The sequence below is a fragment of the Colossoma macropomum genome, unplaced genomic scaffold (assembly GCF_904425465.1).
Source record: "Colossoma macropomum unplaced genomic scaffold, Colossoma_macropomum, whole genome shotgun sequence".
NCBI classification, from domain to species: Eukaryota; Metazoa; Chordata; class Actinopteri; order Characiformes; family Serrasalmidae; genus Colossoma; species Colossoma macropomum.
Window position 1 is genome coordinate 11,110,544 of NW_023494793.1, and position 16,439 is coordinate 11,126,982.

The window sequence follows — 16,439 nt, forward strand, 5'->3', positions numbered from 1 at the left end:
CTGAAACCTTATATCCACGTTCCTGACTCACCTCTGTGCACCACGTCTGACGTCTCACTCTGCAGAAGGCTCCAGACTGATCCTTATCATCTTGTTTATTCACGGTAAAAGACATCAAACAATTTACAAATGAAAAAGCTTTTGTGTAGAGGTGTATTTACACGTTCAGCCCGTTTTACTTACCTGCAGTACCTTCCGATCTTTATCTTGAGAAGAAATCTGCCAAGAGAGAGACTCAGTAGTCCCTGACTTTCCTACACACTGATCTTAGCTGCATTAAAACTCCTTGAAAACATGTTTCTAATTGAATTTAGTTTTCGGTTCCCAAAAAGGACGTCAAAAATGTCTAACCTATGCATATCCTGCTTCTGATTCCTACGTATTTATGACTACCTATGTGAAAACAGCTTTCCATTGTCTATCTAAATGTTCTTTATTATATATACAGTATATGCCTTGGTGTTTATATACATCATGGTGACGTTAATCTAAACTGCTATGCTATTTTTTGTGTTCATATTGTTTTCAGAGGACTAGGTTAATGAAAAAAAAAATAAAATTTTTGTGACAAGAATTTTCAACATTTTTTATTACTTTTTTCATTTATTAAAGAGAATTTCTTTACAACATACATTTACCTGTGAATCAGATGTTAAGGAAGTTGGAGAAGGGCAAGAAAAAAAACTTTGTGACAGAACAATATCTTACAGGCATACAAACTTCAAACGATTTTGAAAATTTCCAACTCAGTTCGCCTCTAGCAGTGTATAGCAAAAAGGGGTGAAAGACAAAAGGCACACCAAAGGGCCCACTGTCCACGAATGCCATCAAAACCCGTGGGCCGAGATGCATTACTCAGAAAAAGAGGAGTGAGTGTGAGTGTCCCTTTACTACTCCTAATCTGACCCAAGATGGTCAACGCAGTCTGACCCTACAAGCATCTATGTACATGTTAGTCCAAGTAGCCACATGCCCAAAGGCCAGGAAGGGTGGAGATTCTACTTAACCCATCCTTTCACTCTGATTGATGAGTTGCTTACGTTTTGGAAGGAACTGCTGTCGGAAACAGTAGAAAACTCACCAGTCTACAAAGACTACACTAGAGCAGTGCTTGGTTCCTTTGGGAAAGAGGTGAGCCATAAAGTATATGTTGAGGAAAACAGTTAAATACCCAAATCAGACATTTAAAACCCCCCATTTTACATAATATGATAGAGTTAAGAAATTATATTAGTCGGCATCTGTCATAAACATTGAAAGCATTAATATGTTCCCTAATATTTCAAGTGCTTCTCTTCACAGGAGCCAGCCTGTATTTGCTGCCTAGAAACTGAGTTTTATTATGAATATTAGGAGCCTCAAGCACTTGGGGTGAGGGGGGCTGACATTAGTTTTGTAGCTTAAATGTTAGCTATTATCCTATTGCATTGTACCAGAACCAAGGAGGCCTTCTCAAGTATACACTGGTTAACTTAGCATATGGTCAAATGAAAGTAAAAACACCATCAGAACTGTGAAAAATAAAGACAAACAGAAAAACAAAAACAAAACAAAAACAACATGGACAACACTGCCAGCACAACAAAAGGGAAATTCAAGCATTTCATTGGCACAATCAGAAATCAATCACAACGTTCGTGGTTAGCCCCTGCCCTCCCACCCAATATTTCCAAAGGGAGCAGAATGAACAACAAGAACACCTACATTCTTTAATTGCTTTTTCATCAAACGAGGGAAATACGTAATCATAAGAACTACTATGTAACAATTAACAGCTAACAAACTTCACTACTCAGGGGTGTAAGGCACAAATTTACACGTGGAAGAAAACAAAAAAGCAGGCTACCAAACAAATGTAGTACAATGAAAGGACCTGTATGAAGATGAGACTAGAAAATGATACTTATGATACCTGCCAAATTAAAAAAAATGAAACGTTCCCCCTTCATGCTGGCCGATCGCCAACATCCACCCATTTGTCTTGCTGTGTGTTTGAAGTGCAGATTATCTGGGACTTTTTGTTGCTGTTCTTCTTCTTTTTAGTTTTGCACAATTTCATGCAAAAAAGTGAACCAGAATGGCACTCAGTGAAGCTGTGGCCATTAGGAGTAGAAGTTACTGACACAATCCACAGTGCTGAAAGGAGATGCCCATGGAGAGGTGAGGGTGCGATCCAGGAGTTCCAGTTTGAGGATTTTTTTCCTTTCTTTCCTTTTCTATCCTTTTTTTTTCTTTTTTTCAAAAAGGGAGGTTCATCTTGGGGTGCTGCAAGTTCAGAGCCCTTCCTGAGCTCCTCTGGCACAGTTCAATAAATATCTCTTCCATGCAGAGACCTTAATTCTCTCCAAGTTCTCTTAGCAACGTCCCAAAGAAATTTTTTTTTCACCAACGAGAAAAAGTTGTACTGGCTCCAGTTGAATGACTTTAAATAATTTCACACATGATTAATTAAAATTAAAAAGTTCTCTCTCTCTCTCTCTGAGCCTAAAAAGAGTCAGTCTTTCTTTGAAAGCACTTTATTAAAAAATAAATACAACCAGCTATTAGTACTAACAGTCACGGATTAATCAGTCACCAGTTACAGTAGACGATTTTTCAGACCTCGCTAAAGGCAGAACATGATTGCTGTGTCCAGTAGCTGCAACACTGAGAGGCATTGAGAATCTTTTTTTTTTTTCTTATTCTTATTTCACAGTTTTCCATTGTAAACCAGCTGTTGTTCCAGTCTGAGCTTGCTGCGTCCTAGTGCTTTTGAACTGGGCCATATCCCAGCTTCAGAACTATACAATTACACTCCTCTCTGTGATGTGCTTTTGGCAGTCCATTAAGAAAACAAAACATCAGTTGCGACGTGGCCGTGTCCTCAGCCTGACATACTGTCATCTTGAAATAAAAAACACGCTATGGAGCACCATGCGGCTCAGCGATGAAAGATTTAAGAGAGATTCCTTCTCTTTTCAGTAGCAGGTGTTCCATCTCTCACCGTCCGGGGAGCCGGAAGTCAACAGCCTGAGCTTGACACGTACATATATATATATATATGAAAAACGTTGTTTTTTTGTTTGTTTTCTTAAAAAAAACAGTGAGTTGCATTTCCTGTACACAGCTGTACAACGCAGATGCACTTTGTGTATCCCCCTTTTACCCTTACACTGATTTATGTGCATGAGTCACTGGACTTGACTTTTGCAGAGAGGGTGACCTGTGAGGGTTTAGGTGGGACGTCAGGTTTGAGGTGCCTGGAGCCACCGCAGCGAGGCAGGGAGCCGTAGGAGCTCAGGCTGGAGTGTCGAGAGAGGCCCACAGGTGGAGGGGATGCAAGATGCATGGAGTCCACCCTCTGGGGGGCTGGTGGCGGAGTTTCGGCCCGGCCAAAGCTGTGGTTCCTTGACAGATGGGAGGAGTTGGAGGAGTTAGTGTTGTGCTGCTTCTTCTGCTTGCTGGAGCCTGCGGGGTAGCCGCGCCCGTAAAGGTCAAGCCTTTTGCCCATTTGTGGAACTGCTGGCGGCACTACAGCAGCCAGAGAGGCCTCCCGCTGTGGAACTCGAGGCGGTATCCCATCACCATCTGACATGGCAAGGCTGTGACAAGGACTTTTGATGGCTTTGTACTCCAGAGTGGCGGCCTGGTCTTCAGGCAAGTGTGGCTGTTCCACATACTCGTGCTGGTAGGCCTGCTGATGCTGGTGCTGAGGTAAAGGCAGCACCACCACACTTGGGATGTGGCCTGGTGAGGCCCTCAGCGGCAGGTCAGTTGGGATGACCGGTGAACCCATGGAGGCTAGGTCTTTGGCGCAGGCGTTGATCAGGTTCTGGTTCCGCTCCCACTCACGGCTCCCCCGGCTTGGTTTGCGGCGTGGCTGCATAGGGGTGGACTCTGGAGTGGGTAGAGCGGCCAGGTCCAGATGGTGCTGCTCGGCCTTGATGAGTGTCTTGCTGTTGGTCAAACGGCCGTTGTGCATCAGTGGTGCAAGGATGGCCTCGGGACGGCCATCCTTGGCCTGCGTCTCAAACAGGCCAGTCAGCTTGGTGACGCTGTTCATAGAGCCACGCCTGGAGTTGACAGAGTCCTTGTCTTTGCGTCCAGTGAGTTCAAAGTCCCGCCGCCGGTGGTGGTCGCACACGCAGTATACAATGATGCCTGAGAAGACAGCACCCATGACAAAGGCCAGGATCACAGCGACAGCCAGTAGAGTGATGGGGACCATTTGATCCCGACCTTTCTGGAAGCTTTCGCGAATCACTCCTGCAGAGAGAATTTGGAAATGCTCTACATCAACAAGCACAACATTTGGACAAGTGAAGTGCAACAATTAACTACTAGAGGTAAACAGTCCCAAGCATACCCTACATAGCAGCCTGGAAATGATCAACACTAAGAAAGGGACATGTGCTAGAGCCAAAAAAAAACTAATGTCCAGGAAGAAAAAAAAAAATCAGTTAAAAAGGATACAGTGCAGTTTTTTCACTTAAAAATTGCCAGACAAACAAATCTATGACAACTCTTCTTCAAACGCCTCTGTTTTTCACAACAGAACTTTAACGAGAACAGCACATACCTCACAAATGACCTACTGTACTACTGCTGCTAGTGAAGCCTGAAAATAAAAGTGTTTTCTTGTACTGCATTTAAATCAGGAATTATTAATAACATGCCAAGAACTTGAAGCACAAAACTACCCAGACAAGTCTTTAATGATAACTGCAAGAATATGTGCAGTTTGACTTTATTATGAGAAGGGAAATAAGCATTGTGTTATCCACATTGAGGGGCATAAATCTGGGGTTTTGCCTTGGAAGAGTAGAACAGCATGTTAACATTAACATTCTGAAGATTAAGTATGAAAACGATTCATCCACTTTCTGTAAGGATTAAGTGGTCCACACATCCACAGTCAAACTGCAAGTTGCAATAAGTCATGGTTAGCACTGATTGTGATCTGAGTCACACCCGCCTCATGAAATCCACAGGGTCATGTCTAGACTGTGCTTGGCACCGTCGCTCTGATCCTTGGCAGAAGAGATATGACAAGCCGATCTTTAATGGAACAATCCTTGAGTCGTCTGTCAAGGCGGCACTAAACTCGATCTCCTGATATTCATTTACAACGCCGCTGTTGCTGGCTATACATTTCACTTATCGGAGCAAGTGTCTGCCTTTTTAGAGATTGCTGTGGATCATGAGGTTTTATCTTGTGACATGTTGTGTGTAAGACCCTGGATGACAAAGCGACCTGTTTGTACACTACACACATCTGCTTCTTCTCTGCTAATGGAGAGATCTAAGAAGTTCTCCTTTTAACTTCATCTGCATTTTTTCCCTCCCAAGTGAACTTTTTCCCCTCACAGCTCTGTTTCACATCTATTTGATGTTTTGAAGGGTTTCCTATCCACAGCTCCATACATCTACTGCACACAGCAGGGGAGATAAAGAATCCTGAATGTGTATCTATCTGAAAGAGATTTTTAAAATAATTGCACTAAGAACACAGATGCCAATGAATTGTGCTCAAGTTGAACAGCTTTTGTTAAAATACAATGATTGTGCACTCATTGGTCATTTTTTCAGGTGAAGATAAAAAGGATAGTTCTGCCAAAAAGGCTAGCATGCGTAAAAATTTATACAAGCTTTATTTCCCCTGCTGCCTTTCATTCTCTGCTAGCTACCTTCACTGTTAGCCATGTTAGCATTTTTTGCTGCCCCTCTTGGAGTAAATTATGCTGTCAATGGAGATCCTGTACCAAAAAGTCTTTGAAGCCCAGAAAGACTGTATTCAGAAAGCTGTCCCTTTGAGGTATACAGCAGTGTTGGACAATTGCCTAAACAAAAAAAGACATGACAGTTTATAGGCAATTAGCATGGAAAAAAGCAGAATGTGCTTCTCTTCTTCACGCATATACATTTGTGGGACAGTGATGCAGAAAATGTGTGGAGATATTGGAAATGAACCTAGTTCAACATTCTGCTTTGATTTAATGAAGTTTGAGAAACTAGAGGCAGTCAGTTTTGCATGGATTTTTCTCTGCTTTTTAAAAGCGGCCATAACTTTTCATTAATGTCCCAGAAGCATGTTGTTGGGAGGCTTCCTTTACGAATTGCAGCAGTTAGAGCAACTAGACAGAGGCAAAAGCCTCACACATGTGCTGAAAGAATATTTACCATCAAAACAACACTACTTCAATACTCAAGATTAGATGTATGTCTGAAAAATTGCAGCACAAAGTTTGCCACGATGTGGCCATAACATGAGCTTGCAGTCTATGTTGTTGTTTCACGAATTCTGTTTCTGGAGTAGTACTGCACCCTGTAGAATGCTTAAGTGTGAAAAACACCACCATTAACATCACCGTTAATCTTGTTGTCAATGAACACTAATTTTCTCTTTTGTCTCAAGGTTGTTGACAAGTCCATTATTCTGCTGTACCTTTAAATCCTGCGGCTCACGAATGCACAGTTAGCAGGTGGTCCTGTGCACAGCTAACGTCATTTTCAGACACACTGTGAGGGCATCTTGTGGTCGCATCAAGGCCCAATGTGATATAGCAGGGTGAACATGAATTGCCTTTAGTGAGTTGTGGGAGAAGAGCTTAGTTTTAAATCAATCTTGTCCAGCGACTGAACCTTGTTTGATGTGGAGAGGAAAAGAGCAGCACTCTCATTGGAGATCAGGCTCAGGGACTGAGGATCACTCTGTCCAAAGAGATGAAGAGAAGTTAAAGTGCTCCTCCCTTGCTACTGCGGGCCACTCTCTTTGACCTTGACACAAGGCTGTGAGGATATGGAGGGGCCCCACTTACACACAGCCTCTGGGCTTCATCGGACCTTTGAAGATTTCTAACTTTCATGTATGAAGTCAATTGTTTCTTGAGTAAACTTCAAAGGGGTCTGCAGCCATAAAGAAGGCCAGGTCTCCGACAAGTACAACACTGCTTGTTAGAAGCAGAGGGCTAGAAAGTCTCACTTACTTTCAACATTCACTCTTTTTAGCTAGACCTGTTTTTACTCTGTTGATTTTAGATGCCCCAACTGGCTTTAAATGCAAAAGCAATTACTGAGGTTGCCGATACAGCCTTGTCAAATAGTCTCATAAAATTCATGGGCACCAAATAAAACGCTTTAATGTAACCTTTTCTTCGCAGGTCGTTGACAGGAAAGCAGGCACGAGAACAAAGCTTGTGATGAGCATTCCACATCTGAATTTCATAAGGCTTTGGTCCCTGACAAATTAGGGAGCGTAGAAAATGGTTCGCTGCATTTGAGAGGGCTAAAAAAAATCCAAAGTCTTGCTTGTCAATATGTTCCATCCTGTGCGAAGAAATGACTTGCGAATATTCACACAGACACCTAGGCAATCCGTGTGGCGTGATTTATCTTTTCCAAAGTCGTTCCGTTTTATGGTGACGTCTGAAGGGAGGGTAGGAACGATTCAACTTTGTAATCAGACACGTACATGTGCGAAAATGAGCCACAAAGGACTTTGAACGACTTGCTAAAGCACAAACGTGAGTGTTGATTGACGACGGGCAGGGAGGAGCTCCTTTGAGGGCCCCAGTTCAAGTGACACATGTTTCTGTTGAGCTTCTCCCACATGACAAATCCTGCATTCTAGCCTAGCAAGCAGTGTGGAAGAGTTCGGCACTGCCACTACATCTCTAATGTTTACTTCTCTGCAACATAATCAGATACCCTCTCGGAACACTCCATTTCAAATGTGTTTGCACAAAGAACAGGAGGGGTTACGACGCGCTCAATATTCATTTCCGCTCTCTCTGCAAGGTGTCCCTAATTCTCCTGCATTCACAAAAACAACACCACCGCTGATCTTGAATCACCATCTTCTCTGTTATATTTACCCACAATTTCAACATTGCGCTGTTGCAGAATGCGGTAATCAACTCTTATTGAACAAACACTCACAAGATAAATATTCAACAAGCAAATATGCCACCACAATAGTTCCAGTGAATTACTGGAGTCTACCTACAGGGCACATAATACATAAGCCTACATGATTCACAAAGCAAAAGGTCTGAACATTTCATCATCTGTGTTCCAAAGCTACAGTAGGAATAAGTAATGCCTCCTGCCTGTCATTATTAGGCAATAAAAACATGATTTCTTTTTTCCTCTCCATATCAATAAAACTACACTAATGTCTTTAATAAACTCTCTGGTACGTTTCATTTGTCAAGCATCATTTTTGTAGGAAAAACTAACAACAGTTCATTCATTTCAGTGCGGTCACCTCTTTCTGCTTTCTATCTCAGTAACCCCCGTTACATTATATTCAAGCCATTCTGATGTTCTTAGAACACTGTGAGAGCGCTTTCTCTTTTTTTCAAGTATTATTGTGGTTTTGCTGTCAGGGTGAATGGCTGATTATGCTTCTGCCCTAGATCTATGGAGATTTTTAAAAGGCTTTGTCTACTGCATCCTGATTGAGGCCATCACATGCGCGCCTTCATAATATTTAGGGTTTAAGTCTGGCATATGCCACAGCGCAGGGATCTTTCATTCACAGCTCTGATGTGCACGTGACACTGTTCACAAGACTGCACATTCCCTCTCAGAAAATGTCATGCTGTGTTGTGTATCAACAGCCGTACTGGCATTTATATTGCGTCCTATCTGCATTGGAGTTATAGATTCTAATCACAGCAAATATTATAAAATGTCATGCCTTAGATTTTTAAGAAGTAGCTCTGACATATAAGGTCTGTAAAAAAAAAATTACATGTAAAATAGTCTATATAAAAAGAACCAGTAAGAAATCGGGAAGTAAATTTTATAAGAGAAAATTCCCAGATTACACAGTGGAGGCAAACTGCCACAAAGGGAACTGAGTTAAGTCTTAAATGAAATACTTCCCTGAATAAACACAAATCTTAAATTAGACCTGATATGAAAGGCACTAATCAAATGTCATTAAGGCACAGGTAGCTGGAAATAGTAATCTAGTCTAGACGCTTATCTCTCCATAACCGTCAATATGATGGAAACCTCTGCTGTAAAGCTGTGTCAAATATGCTATAAAATGTTAACCATTCCATAATGGAAGCTCACTTCTCTGATTTAAAGTCAGAGACCAAGCAACCCAAGGAAATGCCATTAGGAAATGAACACACTGGCTGAAATCCAACCTCCAGAGGGGAAAAAAAGAGGTTTAATTCAAACAAAGAAACCAAATCAGAGGGTAGCGCTTATCTGGACATGTCATTCCCTGGAAGGTGGAACTTTCTGCAGGCTTCACACTTGATCTGTGCTGCACTATCGCATATCAGCCCTTGTGTTCACCCAGCCGAGGAACAGTAAGTTGGGTTAGCATCGATGGTGAACATACATATCGTGCAGTTATGACACTACATGGAATATAGACTGAGAAACCCCAGAAAGACTGCTTTCTCTCTGTGTGTCTATATTGCCTTTGTAATTGACCTATAAATTCGAGAGGCACATAGAGACAGCCACAGGTTGGTGGGGAGGGGTAGGGGAGCAGAGGGTGGGAAAGAAAAAAAGAGAGGGGTAGAGGGAGGGGCTGACAGAATCCATTCCCCAGACGAGGGAAAACGAGATATGGCTCCATTTGGGAAGAAAGAGGGTGCGCTGTACAGTAGATTAGGGTTAGTAATAGGTTGTGGCTACATTAAGGTACAGCCTTGGAACGTTCCATCTGGGGAGATGAAAGGTCCTGTGGAAGGGAGACTACTCACAATGGCAGCAGATGGCGGAGGTGCAGATATGATGGGGAGGATTGTGTGTGTGAGTCACTGCATGACTGTGTGTATGTATGTGTAGTGTGTGTGAGTGTGTGTGTGTATGGGGAGGGGGGGGGCAGTGGGATCTCACACACGCACAAATAGATGAGACTAGACACACAGTGCTCAAATGTACTGCGAAAAAATGTTGCCACCAGCCAGCTTTGGTGCGGTGGGAATGGAGCGAACTCATAAATATTCCTTTTTTGAATATTCATCAAATTCACATTTTGCCAGTGTTACACTAATGCACCATGGCACCGTGATATTACAGCAGTATGAAAATTCAGAAATGACCACACTGGGCAAATCGCCTCATGTTTCCATACTGATAAAATTTTACATCAGACTAAATTCCACAGTTCTTTCTGCAATGAATAATTTGCTAATGGTCGTTTTAGAATATGGCTTAATGGCACACATGTCCAGTTTCCACTTTCTGTTTTCACAGTACATTGGTCACTTTGATAATGATAACAAAACACATCACACCACAGATATGTCCACAGGAGGCAAGGGGGCTGTGTGAGAACTGATGAAAGTGCTGTTAACATGTTAAGCAGAAATAATATTGCAGTGAAGGACACAGCTGTTATTGCAAAAGAAGACTCTAAAAGCAAAGCAGTGAAGTCAAATGCCATGCAAGAGCAAGAAACAGAAACAACAAAACATCATAATTACTCACTTAGATGAACAGATCTAATGCCTAACTAATTGCAATTGACATTAAAAGAAGCAGCATATAATAATAATAATAATAATAATAATAATAATGCAATAAAAAGAAAAGGAACAACAGCAATACAAAGCTCTATTTAGATATGGGCCTCTTTGCCTATACCAGTGATTTGGATGCCAGCACTGGGTATTGGCAATGGAGGCAGCAACACTGCAGTGATGCCAAATAAGCATGCCTTTTCTCTGCCACCATTGTGTAAGTTCAACAGGTGTTTTGCTTCCAGCGACCAAAAGACGGAAATCCCCCCGTGCCTGAGTAACAAAAAATTCACACAAAAATTTATTGGTGGTCTTAACACTATGGACTGGATGGACGAGTGCATTCTGTTAACTGTTTTACTTGAGTTGTGCATTTTAAGCTGAATTTACACAAATGCCTATTGAAAGAACATATGATTCCTTTAAGCCACCTAACTTACTGTAATTCACACATATGCCTGGCAATATGAATACTTATGCAACCAAATTAAGCGAATTAAGTGAGGCAACACAAAGAAGTCCTTTTCTTTAATATAAATAAACTGAATAACTGGGTTTTAGAGAGCAGAAATGCACCTCCTCCCAGCCCACAGTGTACTTTCAAGCTGAAAAGCTGGAAATATTTTGAAGCTGAATCTCTGAGGCCAAGAATCCCAAAAGAGAGAGATATAAAACAAGAACCACCTGCATACAAATCAGCACTGACTCACCTCAGGAATTAAGCAGGAACTCACTAATTGTGGACATCTCAGATAATCAATACAAATTAAGCACAGTCTCTCATAAGAAGTTGACCAAATCCATTTCCAGATTTTATAACATTTTATCGATTGAGTGAATATCATAACCGCGTTGCTCTTGTCACTAGCTTCATTATGTGTGGCAGTTAGAGAATCTTTAAAGAGCCTGTGCGTTCATATCGCCCAGAAAGGGCGTTCAATGTCGTGTCACGGAGCCAAGATAAAGATGGGGCCATCATGTGCAGGGGAAATAAATACAGTGCAATCTTCCTCTTTCTTTGGCAATAGCCTGGATATTACATTCCCCCCTCGGGGGATGGTACTGTCTTTGTTAAATAAATCTCTCTCTTCCAGGCGCATGGCAATTTGTTACACTCGCAACTGCGTCTCAGGCTTTACGGACTGGTCAGCTGGAAGCAGCGAACTACCGTAAATCTCCTCCCCCCAACAGAAAATGGACTTGTCCATTCCAAGGCTTACCAGTGGACTCCTGCTGGGTTAGAGAGGGCACTGCGATATAAGGGTCCCTCTTATCGGTGGGCAGGGGCGACTCCTTGGGCTCGACCATGCGGCCCTGTCCCAATGGCCCACTGGCGGGGGGCTGGGCAGTGCTGAGAAAGGTGGAGGAGGAGCGGCCTGCTGAAGCACAAAACAAGTTAATACGCTCTCATCTGCAGTTCACCGGTTGGTGCGGCTGGGCCGCCCACGGCTGTTAAAATGCCTCTCTTTTTGCGGACACCAGCTACACATGCCCTGCCACAGATCCCATTCAGAACTATCTATGCTGCTGCAGCAAACGAATTACACTACTGTTCAAAAGCTTGGAATAACTTGTCACTTTAATAATATGAAATCAGTTCTGTTGCAGATACATGTAAAAATGATTTTAACATAATGCTGATACTGTGCATATTCATAAGTTTCAAATCCTTCGTAGAAAGCCATTAAAATTAAGAAACTGTAATGTTTGCAGAATGTTGAACAGAGCAGATGATTCTATAATCATTCAGAAAGTGGTATATCATAAATAAAGTATGAAAATAAACATCCAGAATGCGTTGTATTTGAAAAGTGACCATATCCCAAGGTAGAAAACTAGACAAACAGTTCTATATATAGATTACAGTATATCATTGTTATCATTTAACAATTTCTTCTTGCCCCACTCCCCAGAAAAAAATATAAATACTAAATAAAGCACCTAAAATACCCTTTGGTATTAAGTTTGAAATACTGACTAAAGTACCTAAATACATGACCTAAAATACCTTGTGATGTCTTGTTTATAATATTTCAATCAACATAATTTATTGACTAAAATAACATAACCAGTGATTCCAAACTTTTGAACCACAGTGTATAAGCAATAGAGTCAGGTTTAGGTTTAGCCTTGGTCAAACATGCTGGAAGAAAAGGCTTCTTTAAATAAAGCCAAGACCAATTCACTACTGCTCCGGCTCCCAATGCATGAGCTAAATGACAGCCTGAGTTATGCCCATGTGTCGCTCCGGCATGGCTCCAGCCTGGCCTCATGAGGGCCATGACCTTGCTGTCTCCGACGGAGAGGGCAGCTGCCTTGGAGGGACCCATCATTGTGGCCACATTTTCCAATTCAGGGCCCTGATAGATCTACTCTCTCTGTGGGAGACACCTGGGGTGAGCTTACCTTATCATACAGGGCATGGAGACATGAATGGCATCACTCATATCTGTGGCCCTAGTTATTCTCCAAAGAATGCCTACATTCACATTCTGTCAGTTAGAATAAGCTTTTTTTCCCTGATGTGCTGACAATATACACAACAAATCACGATAGGCCATTAGATAGCGCAAGTCATTAATCTCTATGAATTGAATAAGAACTGTTTCATTTTTATCTCTTGCATGCTTAAAAACAAAATTATTTTGTGAAGGCATTAATAAAAGTAACACTCTAAGCAACAGACAAAAGGCAGGTGCTGATAAATTGTCCTTCTTTTCTTCTTCCAAAGACATACAGACATCCGTTTTTTAAATTTCTTCACAGATTATACAGGTAGATCAACTGTTACTTAAGATACAATCCTGTAAATCAAAGCGGCTTCCTTCAAAACAGTCACTTCATCACAAACAGCATCCCAACAACTGTAATCACCTTGTATCTTAATTAAGCGATAAACTCCCCGTCCCATGCGTGCATGGAGAGTTGCAAAGCTGCTGCTGTTTGCCATCGGTCTATCATGCACAACAGCCTCACGGTCTCCCAGTAGCAATCATTAAAATGATTTATTTAAGAAAGCGCTGGAGGCTGAGCGATTAGTGTGACAGAGTTATTTTATAATTCATTCTCCACGGCCAGGGGAAGTGCCACGGAGGCAGATGACACACATACAGGAGTAAAGGCTAGGGCTCCTTGGAAAAAGTAAATAATCTCTGAAATGCCAAATTGCACATTCTTTTTACTAGTTAAACAGAATAAGAACTAGGCATTTTCAAGCAATAATCAACGCTGGTGATTTTGTATGTGTGAAAATGAGCCAACAACAGAGGGGACAACATGTGATACATTAATATCCGATATTTACGATCGCATTTTCTCCATGCCATCTCCATGTAGCATATCAGCTTGTTAGAGGAAATCTCCTTTTTATTTTTTTTCTTTTAACAAACCACCAGACCAGTTGAATTTTCTCATATTTATAAATATCTACCATTAATTTAAAAAAAAACAATTCTTTTCACCATCAAGAAAGACATGCAGAATCTGTTCGGTCAGACAGAGAACTAATTGCACCAAATTATGTTTTGCTGTCATGCGGCAACTGTAATGTTAACACTGTCCACAATAGCTAACATGATGGCGAGTAACTTCTTTCTAGAATTCCAAGCATTTCTTTGTAGCCTTTAATTGGCTGCATTATTAAAATATAGTTCTACTGTCTGTGGCACTGCTGACAATTAAAGAAGATTTGGATTACGAAGATGATTATGAACAAAAAAAAGCACAAATTATAAAGTTTAGAGTCGAGTGGAAGGAACACTTTGTGTTGCTGGACTATGAATTTCAGAAGATGTGATGTTCGGTTGAGCATGTTGTCAGTTTCCACAACAGGCAGACCCCGCAAGTTCATTACTGGGAGTAACTTGTTTAGAAAACACAGTATTCAAAAGCACGGATGCAGCTTTCAGCATGGGCACTGTTACAGCACAATGATCTTCTGCGATCCCAGTAACAAACTCACAGGGCCATTTGATCAAAGCTTGATGAAGATGGAGGTAGGTCAACGGGACTGAGTGAAAAAAATCAATCTGGCAGAACACATGGTGAAAAACAAGGATTCCTTCATGTCATTCCCTTGTTTGACTGGCATAATGAAAAAATGGGAACGGACATGGGGGGCTCATTACAAAAAGAAACACCTGACTTTTTTGACCTGAAATATTCTCATTAATAATGAATTAAATGTATATATATAAAATTCGATGGCTTTGTGGCCCAAGTCACCAGTGCCAAATTTTTTTATCTGTCTACCACTACACTCTTTAAGACCATTTGTCTATATGTGACCACGTTTAGTGCCATTTGATGTCAGTGATGAGCAGAGAAGAGCAACAGCAAAGAAACGCAGAGAGAAAGCAAAGATGAGGATCAGAACTTCTATTTTTGTCATACATGTGAATGATAATCAGATCTTTTCCTAAATAGAATGATTACTAATGTGATATGTAGGTCGCAGAGGCAGGCATTCTCACCACCTCCCACCAATCAGAACTGTTTAGCATTCCCTTCTGTACCAGTATCAATCATACGGCACTGAAAAGTGTGTGTGCTTTTGTGTGTTTGTGCACATTTGAGTGAGTTTAGTGAGGGCATGTCAGCATGTGCATGTATTAATATGGGTGCATGGGAGTTTGTGTGTGTGTATGTGTGTGTCTGTGCATGGTCGATGCGCCCCACTTTTGCCAGATTGTATTTCATGAATAATTTCTAGAGGAGCTTTGGAGAACAAGCTGCTGTTTAGCCTCTGTAAACAGCTTCCATCATTTGCATTTGGCTACGTCTCTAACCCACAAAGCCGCCTTCTATTAACCAGCTAGATCCATCCAATTAGGAAATCAAAGGTCAGGGCGAATCAATGGGACCAGTGAAGGCTTGCAGAGAATAGAGACGGGGGAGAGTTATGAGAAGAGGGGTGGGACCGTCTCTCAAATCTACTCAAATGGGAGGGGGCTTAAGCGAGCTCAGCTGCTACAGACTAGCACTAGACAGGGAAGAGTTCAAATAAAATGTGTAAAACTGACCGCGTGATGAATTTTGAGAAATTTCATGACCCTGATGAGGAGGCTGAAGGTCTAAAAATGAATAAATAAAGGCATCAAAGGAATTAAACCATAAGGAATTCTTTGGCTAACATGAAGAGTTGAGTAAAACCGAAAGGAAAGACTTTGAAATTAAAGAGTAAACTGAGAGAAACTGATAGAATGCTTGAAAAAGAGGATGAAATGTGCCTTTATGTGACTGCCTGTGACTTATGTCACTTACCATTTAAAGCCACAAAGGAGTCTGAAAAAGCAAAAGAAGAAACGTGTTAATGTATGAAAATGAGATTCATTCTTTATTTCATATCCATTTCATTATAAAATATGCATGCTCTAATATGTTAACACTGGTTTCTAATATTAAAAAGGGAAGGTATTTATAATTAATAAGAACATCTCTTTACAGCAATCAAACCTTTCATTACACTATACAGGAGCTAATCACAACTTAAAGGGTAATTAGTTTTCAGCTTTTCACTATTCAAACAGTTAAAATAATAAAATAAATAAATGCAGACAATTCAAAACAGGTCTCTATAGGGCTTAGTGTGGCCTACTGAATAGGTCACACTGAAACCCTTAGTGAGTATGCATGTGTGTGGTTCTAAAGCGAGGCCTGGCCTCTGTGTCCAGTGTGTTGCTGCAGCTGAAGGACAGGCTTGCGAGGCTGAGCCCAGATAAACAGGAGGGAGACAAGGAGAACAGAGAAAGAGTGAGAGTAGGAGAGAGAAGAGGCCTTTGCTTACTTTGGCAGTCTCCCAGTCCATCTGTGTTGCCCTGCTCCACGTCCTGCTCGAATGACCATCTGCATAATCAACAGAGACAAGACACACGGTGGTGAGCGGCTGCGGTCCTGCTGGCTCGAAAAGGCCTGCGTGAGGATGAGCACGGCTAAGCCCTAGGTGCACGACCTCCATTTTGCACTGGG

General features: G+C 41.6%; 1 protein-coding gene across 4 annotated transcripts in view; it reads right to left on the reverse strand.

Annotated features, from left to right (window-relative positions):
- Window positions 1-2,500: 2,500 nt before the first annotated feature.
- sema6a (sema domain, transmembrane domain (TM), and cytoplasmic domain, (semaphorin) 6A) overlaps window positions 2,501-16,439 on the reverse strand; it is a 68,645-nt gene continuing 54,706 nt past the window's right edge. For 2 of the 4 annotated variants that reach the window (XM_036578465.1, XM_036578466.1), the window contains exons 16-19: window positions 16,258-16,316; window positions 15,735-15,755; window positions 11,693-11,851; window positions 2,501-4,245 (exon numbers count right to left, since the gene is read on the reverse strand). In XM_036578465.1, coding sequence (XP_036434358.1) covers window positions 3,158-4,245; window positions 11,693-11,851; window positions 15,735-15,755; window positions 16,258-16,316 — 1,327 coding nt within the window. In that variant the 3' untranslated portion in view covers window positions 2,501-3,157. The remainder of the gene's footprint in view (window positions 4,246-11,692; window positions 11,852-15,734; window positions 15,756-16,257; window positions 16,317-16,439) is intronic. The other 2 variants (XM_036578467.1, XM_036578468.1) reach the window with 2 other exon arrangements.